Source organism: Salmo salar, chromosome 18, assembly GCF_965601325.2.
Source record: "Salmo salar chromosome 18, fSalSal1, whole genome shotgun sequence".
Taxonomy (NCBI): Eukaryota; Metazoa; Chordata; class Actinopteri; order Salmoniformes; family Salmonidae; genus Salmo; species Salmo salar.
The window spans coordinates 33,629,623-33,650,991 of NC_138308.1; the positions used below are offsets into that span (position 1 = coordinate 33,629,623).

The 21,369-nt window shown below is 44.2% G+C and overlaps 1 protein-coding gene across 4 annotated transcripts in view; it reads right to left on the reverse strand.

The window, feature by feature from the left end:
- LOC106560244 (uncharacterized) overlaps positions 1 to 21,369 on the reverse strand; it is a 240,705-nt gene that overhangs the window by 168,140 nt on the left and 51,196 nt on the right. For all 4 annotated transcript variants that reach the window (XM_082964905.1, XM_082964904.1, XM_082964903.1 and 1 more), the window contains exons 14-16: positions 16,636 to 16,680; positions 5,667 to 5,702; positions 833 to 862 (exon numbers count right to left, since the gene is read on the reverse strand). In XM_082964905.1, coding sequence (XP_082821031.1) covers positions 833 to 862; positions 5,667 to 5,702; positions 16,636 to 16,680 — 111 coding nt within the window. The remainder of the gene's footprint in view (positions 1 to 832; positions 863 to 5,666; positions 5,703 to 16,635; positions 16,681 to 21,369) is intronic.

Sequence of the window (21,369 nt, forward strand, 5' to 3'; positions counted from 1 at the left end):
CACTGGCCACTGTAATGATGGAACACTAGTCACTTTAATAATGTTTACATACTGCTTTACTCATTTCATATGTATATACTGTATTCTATTCTACTGTATTTTAGTCAATGCCACTCTGATATTGCTTGTCCTAATATTTATATATTTCTTAATTCCATTCTTTTACTTTTAGATTTGTGTGTATTGTTGTGAATTTTTAGATACTGCTGCACTGTTAGATATTACAGCACTGTTGGAGCTAGGAATACAAGCATTTCGCTATACCCACAATAACATCTGCTAAATATGTGTATGTGACCAATACAATTTGATTTGATTATGCCACAATATAAAGGCTCATATATGCTTTTAACAAGTTATGAAGCATTATATCTGCAGGCTTTAATTAAAGTGTTACCAAACATTTTTTTTAATCAAACAAACAATGTTTTGAACATTTCAAATTACAAAGAATACTGTAGTTGTCATTCACAATGATGTTGCATGTCCGTACGCCATCAATATTAGGAACTCCCATAGTTCTCCAACATAACTCTTGCAGTTGTCATTCCTCCTCTGACAAGGCCTCATATAAACTGCTGTATGCCTGGGTCTATTGTAAATCTGACCTAGGCAGGGCCATTGTTCCGTGACAAATTATATAATAAAAAGTGCACTTCATCAAATTGATTTGGATCAGGAGGAGAGAGTTGTTTTGTTTCATTTATGGTTTATTTAACAGCCTGTCAGAACAGCATAGAGAGGTACGTGTTGGTGGGTACATAAGGATATGAGCTTCAGACTCAGTGGACCACATAAAAACAATGAAACGTCAAGGAAAATATGAATATACCTGATCTCCCTTGAGTCCCTCTTTCTCCACCTGAAACAAACAAGACAAAACAATGACAACTACAATATGACAGTTACAATATCAGTCTAATTGAAGACACATTATACACTATACAAAATAGGTCAATCAGAAGAACAAAACTGCATTGGTAGATTGATCAGAATGTGGCAGGTTATGGTTTTTGTAATCTCGTAACAATTCTTTGAAAAATCCTGCTATGAATGTGGGTCAGAAGGGACTGAGTCTAAGCAGTACTATTTGAACCCAGGTTAGGGCCTTTCACAGTCACACTCCTACTGGTGTTGTGGGTGGAAGGGAGGGGAGCAGACAGACAGACAGACAGACAGACAGACAGACAGACAGACAGACAGAGTTGTCTGTCCTCACAAACTACTGTCCACATCCAGGGCCACAGATCAACCTATCAGCTTACACATCCATCCCAAATAAGTGGTGTTCCCTTTCAATTGGCATCCTCGCAAAAACACTGACGCCTTTTTCTTGGAAGCAGCAGCTGCAGAAAATAGCCATTCATAACATGACATGTGTACAGAATGTGAAAGTCACTCACAGGCCCCTGTCTCTGTGCTTAAAGGTGCAATCTGTAGTTGGTACATCAATTTTTGTACTTTTTGGGGGGTGATATATACCCATGATAACTTCAAATGCTTCATGAGCTTAGTTCAACTGTGGAACCCCATCAAAACCCCAAATATAAGCTTCTATTTAACTCCATTGTTTGTAAACAATATAATTGTAAACAAACACTGTACATCAGGGGTAGGCAGTTCCTGTTTTGGATTTAATCGACCTGGAAGACCAAGTGTGTTGAATTTAGGCAATCACTGAACTGATCAATTAGCTCAGTTGGTCAGGTGTTGTGCCTAGTTAGAACAAAACCCTGCAGTACCTGTGAACTCCAGGAACAGGCTTGTCTACCCCTGCTGTATAGCTTCAGAACATGGTTAAAACTATCATTTTGATCTCATGGATGGGCAGTCCTTGCATCCATACAGTAGCTGTGTCAGCCCCATCCCTTCGCCGTTTACCAAAACTGTGATGGGTGGCGGCTTGTTTTTTTGAATCACAGATTGCCTCTTTAAAACGGTGGACAGAAATCTATCGTTTAACAAGGCGGCTGACAAGCCTTTGGTATCTGTGACAGCGACTATAAACATGAATGACAGCTAGGAACCGTGATGCCCCTCTATAAAACACAAAGTTCTATCTCACAAAGTAATGCTTTACTAACTCAATTCATTCTCAATGTATATCATATGTACACAGTACTTGTAAAAGGGAAACCTTGGGTTAAACTGAATAGGGTATATCGGCTAGTTCATCTATACTACCATTTAGTAGCATTCAGTAGTGTTCAGACTATCACTGCAATGTTGTTTACAAGTCTGTTGTGAGAAGACCTGGTAACGCCAACCATGGTGTTCTTGATAGCCAGGATAGAATTTCTGTTATCCTGATTCGTCTCTTATTAATGTATAATTAGCTAGAGTAAATATCTCGTCAACGGTGACAGTTTTCGGTTGGGGTTTGGTAAGTATTTGGGTGACATGAAAGGGACGGTGTCACACACACTCTGCCTCGCTCCAGTGCTAATGGGACGTGGCAGGGCAGATAATTAGCTAACCACTCACAGTGTACTCTTAATCTCCACCCATCACCTCCCCTAACACCACCAGCCAGGCCCTGTGTGTATTAGTGTGTGTGTGTACGTGCGTGGGTTCATGCATTGTTTGTGTGTGTGCGCATGTACGTGCGTCTCTGTGAGTGTGTGTGTTCACCCATGCATGTGTGTGTATATTAATCTACCAGTCTCTGTCTAGGAGTTTCTAGGAGTTTCTAGGCTATGCTCCCACTAAGCTCCCTCTCCCCTGGGCTCATGTTAACAGAACTAGAGAGGACAAGCAGACAGTGCAGCCAGCCCAATTATAGGAGCACTATGCATGAAGCATGCTGAGGCTTCTACTGGGATTCACTAAACACTGAGGGTCTACTGGGAGAGACTGGCGTCTAGAACTCCTAGACTGAGTTAGAAGAGAGGAGAGGAGAGCAGAGCAGAGGAGAGTTGAGGAGGGTTGAGGAGAGGAGAGTTGAGGAGAGGAGAGTTGAGGAGAGTTGAGGAGTTGAGGAGAGTTGAAAAGAGGAGAGTTGAGGAGAGGAGAGTTGAAAAGAGGAGATTTGAGGAGAGGAGAGTTGAGGAGGGTTGAGGAGAGGAGAGTTGAGAAGAGGAGAGTTGAAAAGAGGAGAGTTGAGGAGAGTTGAAAAGAGGAGAGTTGAGGAGAGGATAGTTGAGGAGAGTTGAGGAGAGGAGAGTTGAGGAGAGGAGAGCTGAGGAGAGGAGAGCTGAGGAGAGCTGAGGAGAGGAGAGCTGAGGAGAGCTGAGGAGAGCTGAGGAGAGGAGAGTTGAGGAGAGAAGAGGTTTATTCTATTCTACTGAGCCATTTATTTTATGTTGGTATTCTTATATTTTATTATTTCTTATTGTTGTTGCATTGTCCAGAAGGAACCTGCCAGTAAGCATTTCATTGGACAGTGTCTACCATGTGTATCCTGTACATGTAATACCTACAATCGCACTCCACACTGCCCTTTCCCACCTGGACAAAAGGAACACCTATGTGAGAATGCTGTTCATTGACTACAGCTCAGCATTCAACACCATAGAGCCCTCAAAGCTCATCACTAAGCTAATGACTCTGGGACTAAACACCTCCCTCTGCAACTGGATTCTGGACTTCCTGATGGGCCGCCCCCAGGTGGTAAGGGTAGGCAACAACACGTCTGCCACGCTGATCCTCAACACGGGGGCCCCTCAGGGGTGCATGCTTAGTCCCCTCCTGTAGTCCCTGTTCACCCACGACTGTGTGGCCAAACACAACTCCAACACCATCATTAAGTTTGCTGACGACACAACGGTGGTAGGCCTGATCACCGACTACGATGAGACAGCCTATAGGAAGGAGGTCAGAGACCTGGCAGTGTGGTGCCAGGACAACAACCTCTCCCTCAATGTAAGCAAGACAAAGGAGCTGATCGTGGACTACAGGAAAAGGAGGACCGAACAGGCCCCCATTAACATCAACGGGGCTGAAGTGGAGCGGGTCGAGGGTTTCAAGTTCCTTGGTGTCCACATCACCAACTATCATGGTCCAAACACACCAAGACTGTCGTGAAGAGGGCACAACAACGCCTTTTACCCCTCTGGAAACTGAAAAGATTTGGCATGGGTCCCCAGATCCTCAAAAGGTTCTACAGCTGCACCATTGAGAGCATCCTGACTGGTTGCATCACCGCCTGGTATGGCAACTGCTCGGCATCCAACCATAAGGCACTACAGAGGGTAGTGCGTACGGCCCAGTACATCACTGGGGCCAAGCTTCCTGCCATCCAGCACCTATATACTAGGCGGTTTCAGAGGAAGGCCCAAAAAATAGAGACTCCAGTCACTCAAGTCATAGACTGTTCTCTCTGCTACCGCACGTCAAGCAGTACCGGAGCACCAAGTCTAGGTCCAAAAGGCTCTTTAACAGCTTCTACCCCAAGCCATAACACCGCTGAACAATTCATCCAATGGCCACCAGGACTTTTTCCATTGACAACCCCCTCCCGTTTGTTTTTACACTGCTGCTACTCACTGTTTATTATCTATGCATAGTCACTTCACCCCTACCTACATGTACAAATGAGCTCGACTAACCTTTTCCCCCGCATATTGACTCGGTACCGGTGCCCCCTGTATATAGCCTCATTATTGTTATTTTATTGTGTTAATTTTTCTCTTTGTAAATATTTTCTTAACTCTATTTTCTTAAAACTGCACTGTTGGTTAAGGGCTTGTAAGTAAGCATTTCACGGTAAGGTCTACACCTGTTGTATTCGGCATATGTGATAACTTGTCGTCAACTTCTCTCACACATGTAGGTCCACCATGGATGCTACCTGCCACCCCCTTCTCATCTCCTCCTGCCCTTCCCATCCTTCCCCCCAGAGCTCCAGACCAGTGGTCTACCTGCCTGCTCTCCACCATGCTCCAAGCCCCAGGAGAGGTGTGGAGAGAGGGGGTTAACCATGCTCATCTACCCCTGTCTAGCCTCTCCTTGCCTGACCTCCCAGACAGCACAGAGGTGGATGGTAATGTGACACTGAGACTGTTCACCTGAGCAGTTCCAAATCCCATTCTCCCCTCCTCATCCCCCCCTCATAACCTCCTCCTTCCCCTCTCCTCATCCCCCCTCATCCCTCCTCCTTCCCCTCATAACCTCCTCCTTCCCCTCTCCTCATCCACCCTCATCCCTCCTCCTTCCCCTCATAACCTCCTCCTTCCCCTCTCCTCATCCCCCCTCATCCCTCCTCCTTCCCCTCATAACCTCCTCCTTCCCCTCTCCTCATCCCCTCATCCCTCCTCCTTCCCCTCATAACCTCCTCCTTCCCCTCTCCTCATCCCCTCATCCCTCCTCCTTCCCCTCATAACCTCCTCCTTCCCCTCTCCTCATCCCCCTCATCCCTCTTCCTTCCCCTCATGACCTCCTCCTTCCCCTCTTCTCATCCCCCCTCATCCCTCCTCCTTCCCCTCATAACCTCCTCCTTCCCCTCTCCTCATCCCCCATCATCCCTCCTCCTTCCCCTCTCCTCATCCCCCCTCATTCCTCCTCCTTCCACTTTCCTCATCCCCCCTCCTTCCCCTCTCCTCACCCCCCCACCCTCTCCTCATCCCCCCTGTGTGTGTGTGAGTGTGAGTGTGAGAGTGCGTGTGCGTGTGTGTGTGTGAGCGTGTACATTCATATGAAGACAGTTGCATAAAAGACTGCATACTTACACTTAGCCCAGGCAGACCTTGAAGACCCATATCGCCCTGTGGGAGAGAGAAATTGTTGTTTTTTATCGTTGAACATATTAGTCATTCATCAATTTATTGACTCTTATATGGATCTTCCCTCAGCACCTATCACACCCAACATATAGTACAACACAGAACGTCAAGTGACACATTCAGACGATTCATTTTGAAAGGAAGGAATTGCTGATATTCAATCATTCTCTTCGACTCTAAATACTGGCAGAGAGTATTACTACACTAAATAAATGTCTAAAGAAGTTACCTTCACGTCTAGCCAAGCGGCGGTACTTGCGGGAGGGCTTGTGCATGCAGAGCTTTAAAGGTCAGTCAAAATAAACATCACCTTGTGTTACTGCTTTATTTAGCTGTGTGTGTGTGTGTTGTCCACCACAGCTGGGTTCAAATACTATTTCACATCATTTCAAATACATTATCTGGGCTTGATTGAGCTTGCCTGGCAAAGCATAACTAAAAGAATAGTTGCAAATAGTATCAGAAACCTATGTCTGGTCTTCATACCAAATGGTACCCTATTCCCTAGGAACCTATGTCTGGTGTACGTACCACATGGTACCCTATTCCCTAGGAACCTATGTCTGGTGTACATACCACATGGTACCCTATTCCCTAGAAACCTATGTCTGGTGTACATACCACATGGCATCCTATTCCCTAGGAACCTATGTCTGGTGTACATACCACATGGTACCCTATTCCCTAGAAACCTATGTCTGGTGTACATACCACATGGCATCCTATTCCCTAGGAACCTATGTCTGGTGTACATACCACATGGTACCCTATTCCCTAGAAACCTATGTCTGGTGTACATACCACATGGTACCCTATTCCCTAGGAGCCTATGTCTGGTCTTCATACCAAATGGTACCCTATTCCCTAGGAACCTATGTCTGGTGTGCTGTCCATCCTATTCCCTAGGAATCTATTTCTGGTGTGCTGTCCATCCCATATAAGGAATAGGTTGCCATTTGGGACTCTGTCCTGGTTAAAGGTCAACATTTGTGTCAGGAAAAGAAGACTGTTTCGGGACAGTCCTTTATGTCAGGCAATGTGTGTGTGTGTGAGTGTGTGTGTGTGTTCTTTGCGTCAGGCGATGTGGTGTATGTGTGCGTGTGTACTTTCTGTCAGGCGATGTGCTGTGTGTGTGTGTGTGTGTGAGAGAGAGAGAGAGAGAGAGAGAGAGAGAGAGAGAGAGAGAGAGAGAGAGAGAGAGAGAGAGAGAGAGAGAGAGAGAGAGAGAGAGAGAGAGGATAACATGATGTTATCAGATCTGACGGACGATAAAATAGGCATCGGCTTCATAACATCACGTAAAAAGCATTTGCAGTGTTAACACAGAGACATCCCTGACACATTGTTTAGTTAACGTGACAAGCCAGGTGGTAGATTCAGAGAAGGAAGGTTTCCCCATGATGACAATAGTAAACGTTAGCTCAATGTATCGCACACTTCCAACTACATTCTTCTCTACTAGTTTACTGTCTATTCTCACAAGCTGACTGTTTGTCTAGAAGACTTTACTTCTGACATTTACTTCTGCCACTGCCAGGTAGTTCCCAACTGTGTAAACTCCTTTGAATGAAGTAGCAAGAAGAGAGTAGTTTTCCCATGACACAATGTAAACAGCACCTCTCAACCCCTCGGCCTACTCTCCTCTGTTTTTTCTACTATCTATTCTCACATGCACAAGCTGGATATTTCTCCATAATAGTATCTTCCTTCTCTATAAAACCTTCCCTCTGCCTGTTTTCAATGAAAATATGTTCACTATCCATTGAATTATGGTTTGTAAGCATGTGTCCTTTTAATGAATACATGTGTCCTATTAATGAATACATGTGTCCTATTAATGAATACATGTGTCCTATTAATGAATACATGTGTCCTATTAATGAATACATGTGTCCTATTAATGAATACATGTGTCCTATTAATGAGTACATGTGTCCTATTAATGAATACATGTGTCCTATTAATGAATACATGTGTCCTATTAATGAATACATGTGTCCTATTAATGAATACATGTGTCCTTTTAAATAATACATGTGTCCTTTTAAATAATACATGTGTCCTTTTAAAAATATGTTTCCTTTAAATAAAAGCTCCTTAATGGTTTGTCAGATCAGTGCTAGACTATAAGTGTAGTGGATAAATGAAGTCAGTAAAGAAGTGTTATGTCCTGCTTTAACAAAAGGACTTCCTTCACTGCTTGTCTTACATGCCATTTACCAGACAAGTGTTTAATCCAAAGAATCTTATAGTCATGCGTGCATATATTTTTTACATATGGTCCCAGGAATCAATCCCACTATCCTGGCATTGCCAGACCGATGCTCTACCAACTGAGCTACAGTATTTTGTTTACAATGACTTGCAACCATGGTACAAAGTTTTTAGACATTTGTCAAACTTTATGCCATTAACCAATTAGGTCTATATGATCTGGAAAGTTAAGATTATTTATGACTAATTATTTATTCATGACCGTTTGGGTTGTATTCACAGGTGTCTCACCCAAAATATTCCTTCCTGCTTGGGAATATTGAGGTACTCATTACTGTTCTGACCCAAAAATATAAATAATCACATTTGCCCCTCACTCCGATAGCTCTACAAAATAGACTCATTTGGTGCTCTCCCTCTCTCTCTCTCCTTCTCTCTCTCTATTTTGCTCTCTCCTCTTCAGAGAACCAAACAGATAGCTCATTAAAACTTCAAGGCTGGAAGACTGTGTACCTACAATAACCCTACAATCATACAGCAGCTCCCTCACCAATAATGAAAGTGGAAATGAATGTGTGTATGTGTGCATATGTGAGTACCGTTCGTGTAAATATGAACAATATGGTAACTAATTAGAGAATGGAAAACATTCCATCTCTTACAGAGCAAAGAAATCCCACTGTGGTTTTAGAGAATTCTTTCTACATATATTTTGAATTGCAATAAGAGGAATTTGCCTACTGTAATTCAAATTCCCTTTCAATGAACAGGCTATAAAAGAATGCTGATAATTAAGTCTCCACTGTATTTGTGAATGCGTTAAATCCCCAGCTTGCTGGACCCGTCTAGACTTTATTACTGTTCTGTCTGAGTTTTTTCAATGATGGTAAATAGTTCAACTTTTCATGTACCCATTTAGTGATCTAATAATATGGTAATAGAATGTATTTAGACTGACCACCAGCGAGGCATGAGGTTTTTTAGAAGGGTGTGTCTGGTACAAATAATTGGCATGTCTGACTGATCAGAAATACTATAATCTGGGCTGGACAGCAGATCAAGTTTGTAATGTGCTATGATGATAGTAGATCCTGTCCAATGATGTTCAGCCTGTTTGGTGAAATGACCAGTGGTCGAACAGATTGAATTCTGAAGTCAGACCATCAGTCATGCAACCTGGGTGGTCCGCTTTGTCACATGACCCGTTAATTCCTAATGTTTGTGTTCATCCATGAATGTACATGACTGTACAATGTTAATATACAAAGCCACCCTGAAAAAGGTGATGCGTTGTTGAAATCTACGTATCAAATAGTTGGGAACATGTATAGAGTACACAACTTCCTTTCTTTCTCTACAGTTCACTCTCTGTTAGTCAGCACGTAGCCTACAGTTTACTGTCCGTTAGTCAGCACCTAGTCTACAGTAAACTCTCTGTTAGTCAGCACCTAGTCTACAGTTTACTCTACGTTAGTCAGCACCTAGCCTACAGTTGACTCTCTGTTAGTCAGCACCTAGCCTACAGTTTACTCTGTTAGTAAGCACCTAGTCTACAGCTGACTATCCGTTAGTCAGAACCTAGCCTCCAGTTTATTTTCCATTAGTCAGCACCTAGCCTACAGTTTACTCTCTGTCAGTCAGCACCTAGTCTACAGTTTACTCTGTTAGTCAGCACCTAGCCTACAGTTTACTCTCTGTCAGTCAGCACCTAGCCTACAGTTTACTCTCTGTTAGTCAGCACCTAGTCTACAGTTTACTCTCTCTTAGTCAGCACTTAGCCTACAGTTTACTCTCCGTTAGTCAGCACCTAGCCTACTGTTTACTCTACGTTAGTCAGCACCTAGCCTACAGTTGACTCTCTGTTAGTCAGCACCTAGCCTACAGTTTACTCTCTGTTAGTCAGCACCTAGCCTACAGTTTACTCTCTGTCAGTCAGCACCTAGTCTACAGTTTACTCTGTTAGTCAGCACCTAGCCTACAGTTTACTCTCTGTCAGTCAGCACCTAGCCTACAGTTTACTCTCTGTTAGTCAGCACCTAGTCTACAGTTTACTCTCTCTTAGTCAGCACTTAGCCTACAGTTTACTCTCTGTTAGTCAGCACCTAGCCTACTGTTTACTCTACGTTAGTCAGCACCTAGCCTACAGTTGACTCTCTGTTAGTCAGCACCTAGCCTACAGTTTACTCTCTGTTATTCAGCACCTACTCTACAGTTTACTCTCCGTTAGTCAGCACCTAGCCTACAGTTTACTCTCTGTTAGTCAGCACCTAGCCTACAGTTGACTCTTTCTTAGTCAGCACCTAGCATACAGTTTACTCTCTGTTAGTCAGCACCTAGCCTACAGTTGACTCTCTGTTAGTCAGCACCTAGCTTACAGTTGACTCTCTGTTAGTCAGCACCGAGCCTACAGTTGACTCTCTGTTAGTCAGCACCTAGCTTACAGTTGACTGTCTGTTAGTCAGCACCTAGCCTACAGGTGACTCTCTGTTAGTCAGCACCTAGCCTACAGTTGACTCTCTCTTAGTCAGCACCTAGCCTACAGTTTACTCTCTGTTAGTCAGCACCTAGCCAACAGTTGACTATCTGTTAGTCAGCACCTAGCCTACAGTTGACTCTCTCTTAGTCAGCACCTAGCCTACAGTTGACTGTCTGTTAGTCAGCACCTAGCCTACAGTTGACTATCTGTTAGTCAGCACCTAGCCTACAGTTTACACTCCGTTAGTCAGCACCTAGCCGACAGTTCACTCTCCGTTAGTCAGCACCTAGCCTACAGTTTACTCTCCGTTAGTCAGCACCTTGTCTACAGTTGACTCTGTTAGTCAGCACCTAGCCTACAGTTTACTCTCTGTTAGTCAGCACCTAGCCTACAGTTTACTCTCTGTTAGTCAGAACCTTGCCTACAGTTGACTCTGTTAGTCAGCACCTAGCCTACAGTTGACTCTCTGTTAGTCAGCACCTAGCCTACAGTTTACTCTCTGTTAGTCAGAACCTTGCCTACAGTTGACTCTGTTAGTCAGCACCTAGCCTACAGTTTACTCTCTGTTAGTCAGAACCTTGCCTACAGTTGACTCTGTTAGTCAGCACCTAGCCTACAGTTTACTCTCTGTTAGTCAGCACCTAGCCTACAGTTTACTGTCCGTTAGTCAGCACCTAGTCTACAGTAAACTCTCTGTTAGTCAGCACTTAGTCTACAGTTTACTCTCTGTTAGTCAGCACCTAGCCTACAGTTTACTCTCTGTTAGTCAGAACCTTGCCTACAGTTGACTCTGTTAGTCAGCACCTAGCCTACAGTTTACTCTCCGTTAGTCAGAACCTAGCCTACAGTTTACTGTCTGTTAGTCAGCACCTAGCCTACAGTTTACTCTCTGTTAGTCAGAACCTAGCCTACAGTTCACTCTCTGTTAGTCAGAACCTTGCCTACAGTTGACTCTGTTAGTCAGCAACTAGCCTACAGTTTACTCTCTGTTAGTCAGAACCTTGCCTACAGTTGACTCTGTTAGTCAGCACCTAGCCTACAGTTTACTCTCTGTTAGTCAGAACCTTGCCTACAGTTGACTCTGTTAGTCAGCACCTAGCCTACAGTTTACTCTCTGTTAGTCAGCACCTAGCCTACAGTTTACTCTCTGTTAGTCAGCACCGAGCCTACAGTTTACTCTCTGTTATTCAGCACCTAGCCTACAGTTTACTCTCTGTTAGTCAGAACCTTGCCTACAGTTGACTCTGTTAGTCAGCACCTAGCCTACAGTTTACTCTCTGTTAGTCAGCACCTAGCCTACAGTTTACTGTCCGTTAGTCAGCACCTATTCTACAGTAAACTCTCTGTTAGTCAGCACCTAGTCTACAGTTTACTCTCCGTTAGTCAGCACCTAGCCTACAGTTGACTCTCTGTTAGTCAGCACCTAGCCTACAGTTTACTCTCTGTTAGTCAGCACTTAGCCTACAGTTTATTTTCCGTTAGTCAGCACCTAGTCTACAGTTTCCTCTCTGTTAGTCAGCACCTAGCCTACAGTTGACTCTCCGTTAGTCAGAAACTAGCCTACAGTTTACTCTCTCTTAGTCAGCACCTAGCCTACAGTTCATTCTCCGTTAGTCAGCACCTAGCCTACAGTTTACTCTCTGTTAGTCAGCACCTAGCCTACAGTTGACTCTGTTAGAAAGCACCTAGTCTACAGCTGACTATCCGTTAGTCAGCACCTAGCCTACAGTTTATTTTCCGTTAGTCAGCACCTAGCCTACAGTTTACTCTCTGTCAGTCAGCACCTAGTCTACAGTTTACTCTGTTAGTCAGCACCTAGCCTACAGTTTACTCTCTGTCAGTCAGCACCTAGCCTACAGTTTACTCTCTTTTAGTCAGCACCTAGTCTACAGTTTACTCTCTCTTAGTCAGCACTTAGCCTACAGTTTACTCTCCGTTAGTCAGCACCTAGCCTACAGTTGACTCTCTGTTAGTCAGCACCTAGCCTACAGTTTACTCTCTGTTAGTCAGCACCTAGCCTACAGTTTACTCTCTGTCAGTCAGCACCTAGTCTACAGTTTACTCTGTTAGTCAGCACCTAGCCTACAGTTTACTCTCTGTCAGTCAGCACCTAGCCTACAGTTTACTCTCTGTTAGTCAGCACCTAGTCTACAGTTTACTCTCTCTTAGTCAGCACTTAGCCTACAGTTTACTCTCCGTTAGTCAGCACCTAGCCTACTGTTTACTCTCAGTCAGCACCTAGCCTACAGTTGACTCTGTTAGTCAGCACCTAGCCTACAGTTGACTCTCTGTTAGTCAGCACCTAGCCTACAGTTTACTCTCTGTTAGTCAGAACCTTGCCTACAGTTGACTCTGTTAGTCAGCACCTAGCCTACAGTTTACTCTCTGTTAGTCAGAACCTTGCCTACAGTTGACTCTGTTAGTCAGCACCTAGCCTACAGTTTACTCTCTGTTAGTCAGCACCTATCCTACAGTTTACTCTCTGTTAGTCAGCACCGAGCCTACAGTTTACTCTCTGTTAGTCAGCACCTAGCCTACAGTTTACTCTCTGTTAGTCAGAACCTTGCCTACAGTTGACTCTGTTAGTCAGCACCTAGCCTACAGTTTACTCTCTGTTAGTCAGAACCTTGCCTACAGTTGACTCTGTTAGTCAGCACCTAGCCTACAGTTTACTCTCCGTTAGTCAGAACCTAGCCTACAGTTGACTGTCTGTTAGTCAGCACCTAGCCTACAGTTTACTCTCTGTTAGTCAGAACCTAGCCTACAGTTCACTCTCTGTTAGTCAGCACCTAGCCTACTGTTTACTCTCAGTCAGCACCTAGCCTACAGTTGACTGTCTGACTGTCAGCACCTAGCCTACAGTTTACTCTCTGTCAGTCAGCACCTAGTCTACAGTTTACTCTGTTAGTCAGCACCTAGCCTACAGTTTACTCTCTGTCAGTCAGCACCTAGCCTACAGTTTACTCTCTTTTAGTCAGCACCTAGTCTACAGTTTACTCTCTCTTAGTCAGCACTTAGCCTACAGTTTACTCTCCGTTAGTCAGCACCTAGCCTACTGTTTACTATACGTTAGTCAGCACCTAGCCTGCAGTTGACTCTCTGTTAGTCAGCACCTAGCCTACAGTTTACTCTCTGTTAGTCAGCACCTAGCCTACAGTTTACTCTCTGTCAGTCAGCACCTAGTCTACAGTTTACTCTGTTAGTCAGCACCTAGCCTACAGTTTACTCTCTGTCAGTCAGCACCTAGCCTACAGTTTACTCTCTGTTAGTCAGCACCTAGTCTACAGTTTACTCTCTCTTAGTCAGCACTTAGCCTACAGTTTACTCTCCGTTAGTCAGCACCTAGCCTACTGTTTACTCTCAGTCAGCACCTAGCCTACAGTTGACTCTCTGTTAGTCAGCACCTAGCCTACAGTTTACTCTCTGTTAGTCAGCACCTAGCCTACAGTTTACTCTCTGTTATTCAGCACCTACTCTACAGTTTACTCTCCGTTAGTCAGCACCTAGCCTACAGTTTACTCTCTGTTAGTCAGCACCTAGCCTACAGTTGACTCTTTGTTAGTCAGCACCTAGCCTACAGTTTACTCTCTGTTAGTCAGCACCTAGCCTACAGTTGACTCTCTGTTAGTCAGCACCTAGCTTACAGTTGACTGTCTGTTAGTCAGCATCTAGCTTACAGTTGACTCTCTGTTAGTCAGCACCGAGCCTACAGTTGACTCTCTGTTAGTCAGCACCTAGCTTACAGTTGACTGTCTGTTAGTCAGCACCTAGCCTACAGGTGACTCTCTGTTAGTCAGCACCTAGCCTACAGTTGACTCTCTCTTAGTCAGCACCTAGCCTACATTTTACTCTCTGTTAATCAGCACCTACCCTACAGTTGACTATCTGTCAGTCAGCACCTAGCCTACAGTTGACTCTCTCTTAGTCAGCACCTAGCCTACAGTTGACTGTCTGTTAGTCAGCACCTAGCCTACAGTTTACTCTCTGTTAGTCAGAACCTTGCCTACAGTTGACTCTGTTAGTCAGCACCTAGCCTACAGTTTACTCTCCGTTAGTCAGAACCTAGCCTACAGTTTACTGTCTGTTAGTCAGCACCTAGCCTACAGTTTACTCTCTGTTAGTCAGAACCTAGCCTACAGTTCACTCTCTGTTAGTCAGAACCTTGCCTACAGTTGACTCTGTTAGTCAGCACCTAGCCTACAGTTGACTCTCTGTTAGTCAGCACCTAGCCTACGTTTACTCTCTGTTAGTCAGAACCTTGCCTACAGTTGACTCTGTTAGTCAGCACCTAGCCTACAGTTTACTCTCTGTTAGTCAGAACCTTGCCTACAGTTGACTCTGTTAGTCAGCACCTAGCCTACAGTTTACTCTCTGTTAGTCAGCACCTAGCCTACAGTTTACTCTCTGTTAGTCAGCACCGAGCCTACAGTTTACTCTCTGTTAGTCAGCACCTAGCCTACAGTTTACTCTCTGTTAGTCAGAACCTTGCCTACAGTTGACTCTGTTAGTCAGCACCTAGCCTACAGTTTACTCTCTGTTAGTCAGAACCTTGCCTACAGTTGACTCTGTTAGTCAGCACCTAGCCTACAGTTTACTCTCCATTAGTCAGAACCTAGCCTACAGTTGACTGTCTGTTAGTCAGCACCTAGCCTACAGTTTACTCTCTGTTAGTCAGAACCTAGCCTACAGTTCACTCTCTGTTAGTCAGCACCTAGCCTACTGTTTACTCTCAGTCAGCACCTAGCCTACAGTTGACTGTCTGATTGTCAGCACCTAGCTTACAGTTTACTGTCCGTTAGTCGGCACCTAGTGTAACCGATGTGAAATGGCTAGTTAGTTAGCGGTGGTGCACGCTAATTGCGTTTCAATCGTTGACGTCACTCGCTCTGAGACCTGAAGTGGTTGTTCCCCTTGCGTTGCAAGGGCCGTGGCTTTTGTGGCGCGATGGGTAACGATGCTTCGTGGGGTGTCAGTTGTTGATGTGCACAGAGGGTCCCTGGTTCAAGCCCAGGTTGGGGCGAGGAGAGGGATGGAATCTATTCTGTTACATTGGTGCTGTGACCCGGATCACTGGTTGCTGCAGAAAAAGGAGGAGGTCAAAAGGGAGGTGAGTGGAACCGATGTGAAATGGCTAGTTAGTTAGCGGTGGTGCGCGCTAATTGCGTTTCAATCAGTGACGTCACTCGCTCTGCGACCTTAAGTAGTTGTTCCCCTTGCGCTGCAAGGGCCGCGGCTTTTGTGGCGCGATGGGTAACGATGCTTCGTGGGGTGTCAGTTGTTGATGTGTGCAGAGGGTCCCTGGTTTGAGCCCAGGTTGGGGCGAGGAGAGGGACGGAATCTATACTGTTACAATAGCCTACAGTTTACTCTCCGTTAGTCAGCACCTAGCCAACAGTTTACTGTCCGTTAATCAGCACCGAGCCAACAGTTTACTGTCCGTTAATCAGCACCTAGCCTACAGTTGACACTGTTAGTCAGCACCTAGCCTACACCTGACTATCCGTTAGTCAGCACCTAGCCTAAATTATATTTTCCGTTAGTCAGCACCTAGTCTACAGTTTATTTTCCATTAGTCAGCACCTAGCCTACAGTTTACTCTCTGTTAGTCAGCACCTAGCCTACAGTTTACTCTCTGTTAGTCAGCACCTAGCCTACAGTTTACTCTCTGTTAGTCAGCACCTAGCCTACAGTTCACTCTCCGTTAGTCAGCACCTAGCCTACATTGACTGTCTGTTAGTCAGCACCTAGCCTACAGTTGTCTGTCTGTTAGTCAGCACCTAGCCTACAGTTCACTCTCCGTTAGTCAGCACCTAGCCTACAGTTGACTGTCTGTTAGTCAGCACCTAGCCTACAGTTGACTCTCTGTTAGTCAGCACCTAGCCTATAGTTGACTCTCCGTTAATCAGCACCTAGCCTACAGTTTACTCTCCGTTAGTCAGCACCTAGTCTACAGTTGACTCTCTGTTAGTCAGCACCTAGCCTACAGTTTACTCTCTGTTAGTCAGCACCTAGTCTACAGTTTACTCTCTGTTAGTCAGCACCTAGTCTACAGTTGACTCTCTGTTAGTCAGCACCTAGCCTACAGTTGACTCTCCGTTAGTCAGCACCTAGCCTACAGTTGACTGTCTGTTTGTCATCACCTCTACAAACATCTTGGGGTGTACATCAGCTCATGCTATTTACTAATATTTAAAGCCAAACCATAGATGAGGGATTATGACTTACTTGATCACCTTTGGGGCCAATAGGACCTGAGTCTCCTTTCAAGCCCTGGGAACAAACACATAAATCAGACACCTTTCTGTTGTCAAAAAGAACAAAGACATTAGACACCTTTATGTTGTCAATAAAGAACAAAGACATTAGACACCTTTAGGTTGTCAATAAAGAACAAAGACATTAGACACCTTTATGTTGTCAATAAAGAACAAAGACATTAGACACCTTTATGTTGTCAATAAAGAACAAAGACATTAGACACCTTTAGGTTGTCAAAAAAGAACAAAGTCATTTTTCCAGTCAGTACCTAGCCTACAGTTGACTCTTCGTTAGTCAGCACCTAGCCTACAGTTTACTCTGTTAGTCAGCACCTAGCCTACAGTTTACTCTCTGTTAGTCAGCACCTAGCCTACAGTTGACTCTCTGTTAGTCAGCACCTAGCCTACAGTTGACTCTCTGTTAGTCAGCACCTAGCCTACACTTTACTCTCTGTTAGTCAGCACCTAGCCTACAGTTTACTCTCTGTTAGTCAGCACCTTGCCTACAGTTTACTCTCTGTTAGTCAGCACCTAGCCTACAGTTTACTCTCTGTTAGTCAGCACCAAGCCTACAGTTTACTCTCTGTTAGTCAGCACCTTGCCTACAGTTTACTCTCTGTTAGTCAGCACCTAGCCTACAGTTTACTCTCTGTTAGTCAGCACCTAGCCTACTGTTCACTCTCTGTTAGTCAGCACCTAGCCTACAGTTTACTCTCCGTTAGTCAGCACCGAGCCTACAGTTTACTGTCCGTTAGTCAGCACCTAGCCTACAGTTTACTCTCTGTTAGTCAGCACTGAGCCTACAGTTTGCTCTCTGTTAGTCAGCACCTAGCCTACAGTTCACTCTCTGTTAGTCAGCACCTAGCCTACAGTTTACTCTCTGTTAGTCAGCACCTAGCCTACAGTTTACTCTCTGTTAGTCAGCACCTAGCCTACAGTTTACTGTCCGTTAGTCAGCACCTAGCCTACAGTTTACTCTCTGTTAGTCAGCACTGAGCCTACAGTTTGCTCTCTGTTAGTCAGCACCTAGCCTACAGTTCACTCTCTGTTAGTCAGCACCTAGCCTACAGTTTACTCTCTGTTAGTCAGCACCTAGCCTACAGTTTACTCTCTGTTAGTCAGCACCTAGCCTACAGTTCACTCTCTGTTAGTCAGCACCTAGCTTACAGTTTACTCTCTGTTAGTCAGCACCGAGCCTACAGTTTGCTCTCTGTTAGTCAGCACCTAGCCTACAGTTCACTCTCTGTTAGTCAGCACCTAGCCTACAGTTTACTCTCTGTTAGTCAGCACCGAGCCTACAGTTTGCTCTCTGTTAGTCAGTACCTAGCCTACAGTTTACTCTCTGTTAGTCAGCAACTAGCCTACAGTTTACTCTCTGTTAGTCAGCACCGAGCCTACAGTTTGCTCTCTGTTAGTCAGTACCTAGCCTACAGTTTACTCTCTGTTAGTCAGCACCTAGCCTACAGTTGACTCTCTGTTAGTCAGCACCTAGCCTACAGTTGACTCTCTGTTAGTCAGCACCTAGCCTACAGTTTACTCTCCGTTAGTCAGCACCTAGCCTACAGTTTACTCTCCGTTAGTCAGCACCTAGCCTACAGTTTACTCTACGTTAGTCAGCACCTAGCCTACAGTTGACTCTCTGTTAGTCAGCACCTAGCCTACAGTTCACTCTCTGTTAGTCAGCACCTAGCCTACAGTTGACTCTCTGTTAGTCAGCACCTAGCCTACAGTTTACTCTCTGTTGGTCAGCACCTAGCCTACAGTTTACTCTCTGTTAGTCAGCACCGAGCCTACAGTTAGCTCTCTGTTAGTCAGTACCTAGCCTACAGTTTACTCTCTGTTAGTCAGCACCTAGTCTTCAGTTTATGCTCCGTTAGTCAGCACCCAGGACATGCCACTCCTCAGAGCCTGGTTCCTCTCTAGGTTTCTTCCTAGGTTCCTGCCTTCTAGGGAGTTTTTCCTAGCCACTGTGCTTCTACATCTGCATTGCTTGCTGTTTGGGGTTTTAGGCTGTGTTTCTGTATAAGCACTTTGTGACAACTGCTGCTGTAAAAAGTCCTTTACAAAATAGATTTTACTGATTGATTGATTAGTGTTTTGGCTTGACATGTGCTGCTGATATCTGTGTCCGCAGGTATCGGGGTCTCTGAATAGTCCAGGAAACTCTTTGTCAAATGTCTTTGTACTTAGAGTCAGTCGGAATCATAGACAACTACTGGTCCTGCAGGACTAAACAGAGAAGTACAGCAACATAACTCTGTGTAGGTGGTCCAATGAAAAACACATTGTTTGTCCTTATAGTGTAGATCATCCTCTAAGAAAACCAATGTCTCTATGATAATCCAATCAAAAAGTGATAGGAGTCAAACCATGGTCAAAATTAGGGTGACTAAATCAACGGAGGCCAGAGAAGAAAAGTGGTCATAAATCAGGAGAATATCATCGCGTCAGCTAGTCTGGAATACAGGTTTTTTGAAGCAAACCACTCGATTTCGCCTCTACGTTATATTGGTATCGAACATGTCACCCTCCCTAGGAGAGGGTATGACCTCGACAATTTATTGTTAAAACGAAAGGCTGCCTGGATCTTTAATTTAAAGACCCTTGCTCCCTTCGGTCTCAACGTAGACTTTGATCTGAAGCCATTCTTGTGATTATTGTGATTGTGCCATTGTAAATGTTTGTAGGCTTATGTAGCAAAATTGTATCTATGATCGTACGCTATCCATTTGTTTTTTGTATGCTATTTTAATATCTGAGAATTAACCAATGACATCAGGCCACACCCGGCCATGATTACAGACCCCTGTGTGTGTCTTTTGACACTATATAAACGAGTCATCCCACAGTGTTTGTCATTATACCCTGATGAAGACAGCTTGTCTGTCGAAACGTTGGACATAAATATTATTGCATCTGAGCTCCTAGAGTGTGCGGCTCTCCTTTATTCTCTAAATATGAAAATGGCCAAACTCTCTAAATATATTTGTCACGACTTCCGCCGAAGTTGGTTCCTCTCCTTGTTCGGGCGGCGTTCGGCGGTCGACGTCACCGACCTTCTAGCCATCGCCGATCCATTTTTCATTATCCATTGGTTTTGTCTTGTCTTCCATCACACCTGGTTTCAATTCCATCAATTACATGTTGTGTATTTAACCCTCTGTTCCCCCCATGTCCTTGTCCGTAATTGTTTGTTGTAGTGCTTGTGCACGGTATGCTGGTAGTTACTGGGTTTTGTTTGACCCATTTATTGTATTATTCTGTTGACGGTGGTTTACGGTTATTAAACACAACCGTTGTAAATCAGTTTCCACTCTCCTGCGCCTGACTTCTCTGCCGCCAGTAGCATGGCATTACAATATATCTCTGGGCTTCAAGTTCAATGGTAAACCTGTAATCCAGAGGCGAAAGAAACGCACACCTATTTAGGCGAGGTGCTGGCTAGCGGAGTGGAACACTTGAAAAAATAGTGTTCTAATCCTAGACATTCAGTTAGATTGTTTCAATATTCCCCATGTTATGTAATGTTAACAGGAGCTAACACGGCTGTCATAGGATTCTGTAGTGTCATGTAAATGCTTCATAATGCAGAAAACTCAATGTCCCAACTTTGGTCAGGCCTACATGATGAACTGTCTGTTAGTAACATAGTATACAGTAATAATGCCCAGTCTGTCCAACTGGCTTGTTTTTCACATCATGTACGATAGATAGATAGATAGATAGATAGATAGATAGATAGATAGATAGATAGATAGATAGATAGATAGATAGATAGATAGATAGATAGATAGATAGATAGATAGATAGATAGATACTGATATTAAAACATGGCTTTGTCACCAGACATGTGTTATTGTCACGCCCTGACCAGGTGAACTCGGGTATTTTGGTCAAGGTGTGTCATGTTGGGTATTTTTCCTTGGTTTGTTTTCTATGTTTGCGTTATAGCCTTGTGTTAGCTCTATGTGGGTTATTTCTATGTTGGGTTCTGTCGATTCCCAATCAGAGACAGCTGTCGCTAGTTGTCTCTGATTGGGATCACATTTAAGTTCCTCTTTCCCCCACGCTGTTTGTGGGGTGTTGTCTCTTTGTTTTGAGCAGTTAACGTATCGGCAGTTTCTTGGTTTTGTGTACGTGTTTATTTCAGTGTTAAGAATAAACATGTGTTCGCTCCCAGCTGTGCTTTGGTCCTCTTCCTCATCACCCGACGACGAACGTTACAGTTATGTTATAATAGATAACACATTTTAACCCAATTTCATCATCTGATTTCATTTGGACTTTAACACATTACAGTAAAATACACTTGGTAAGAAGTCAGAATACCCCATTTAACCAAGCATAGTTCCCTAGACATAATAAACTAATGGACACTATATCAATATTACTGCATGAAAACTAGCCAGCTGGCTAAATCTCTCACATTTAAAGAAATGTTCAGTGATGTGCTTTGTCCCAGTCACATAAATACACACATAAATGAATCTCTACAGTACAGCTATTGATTGTACAGTATAAGAAACTGTTGAGACCATACCAGACAGCTTCATCATGTTTAGCCGCCATACATAAAAACGCACTGACTGCAGATTCTCAACTTCAACTGCTGCATTTTAATGTGTGAACATTCAGCGGTGTTGACTTTACCAATAGTAATATAAATCACCCAGAGCCATTTTAATGTTAGATCAACATCCCC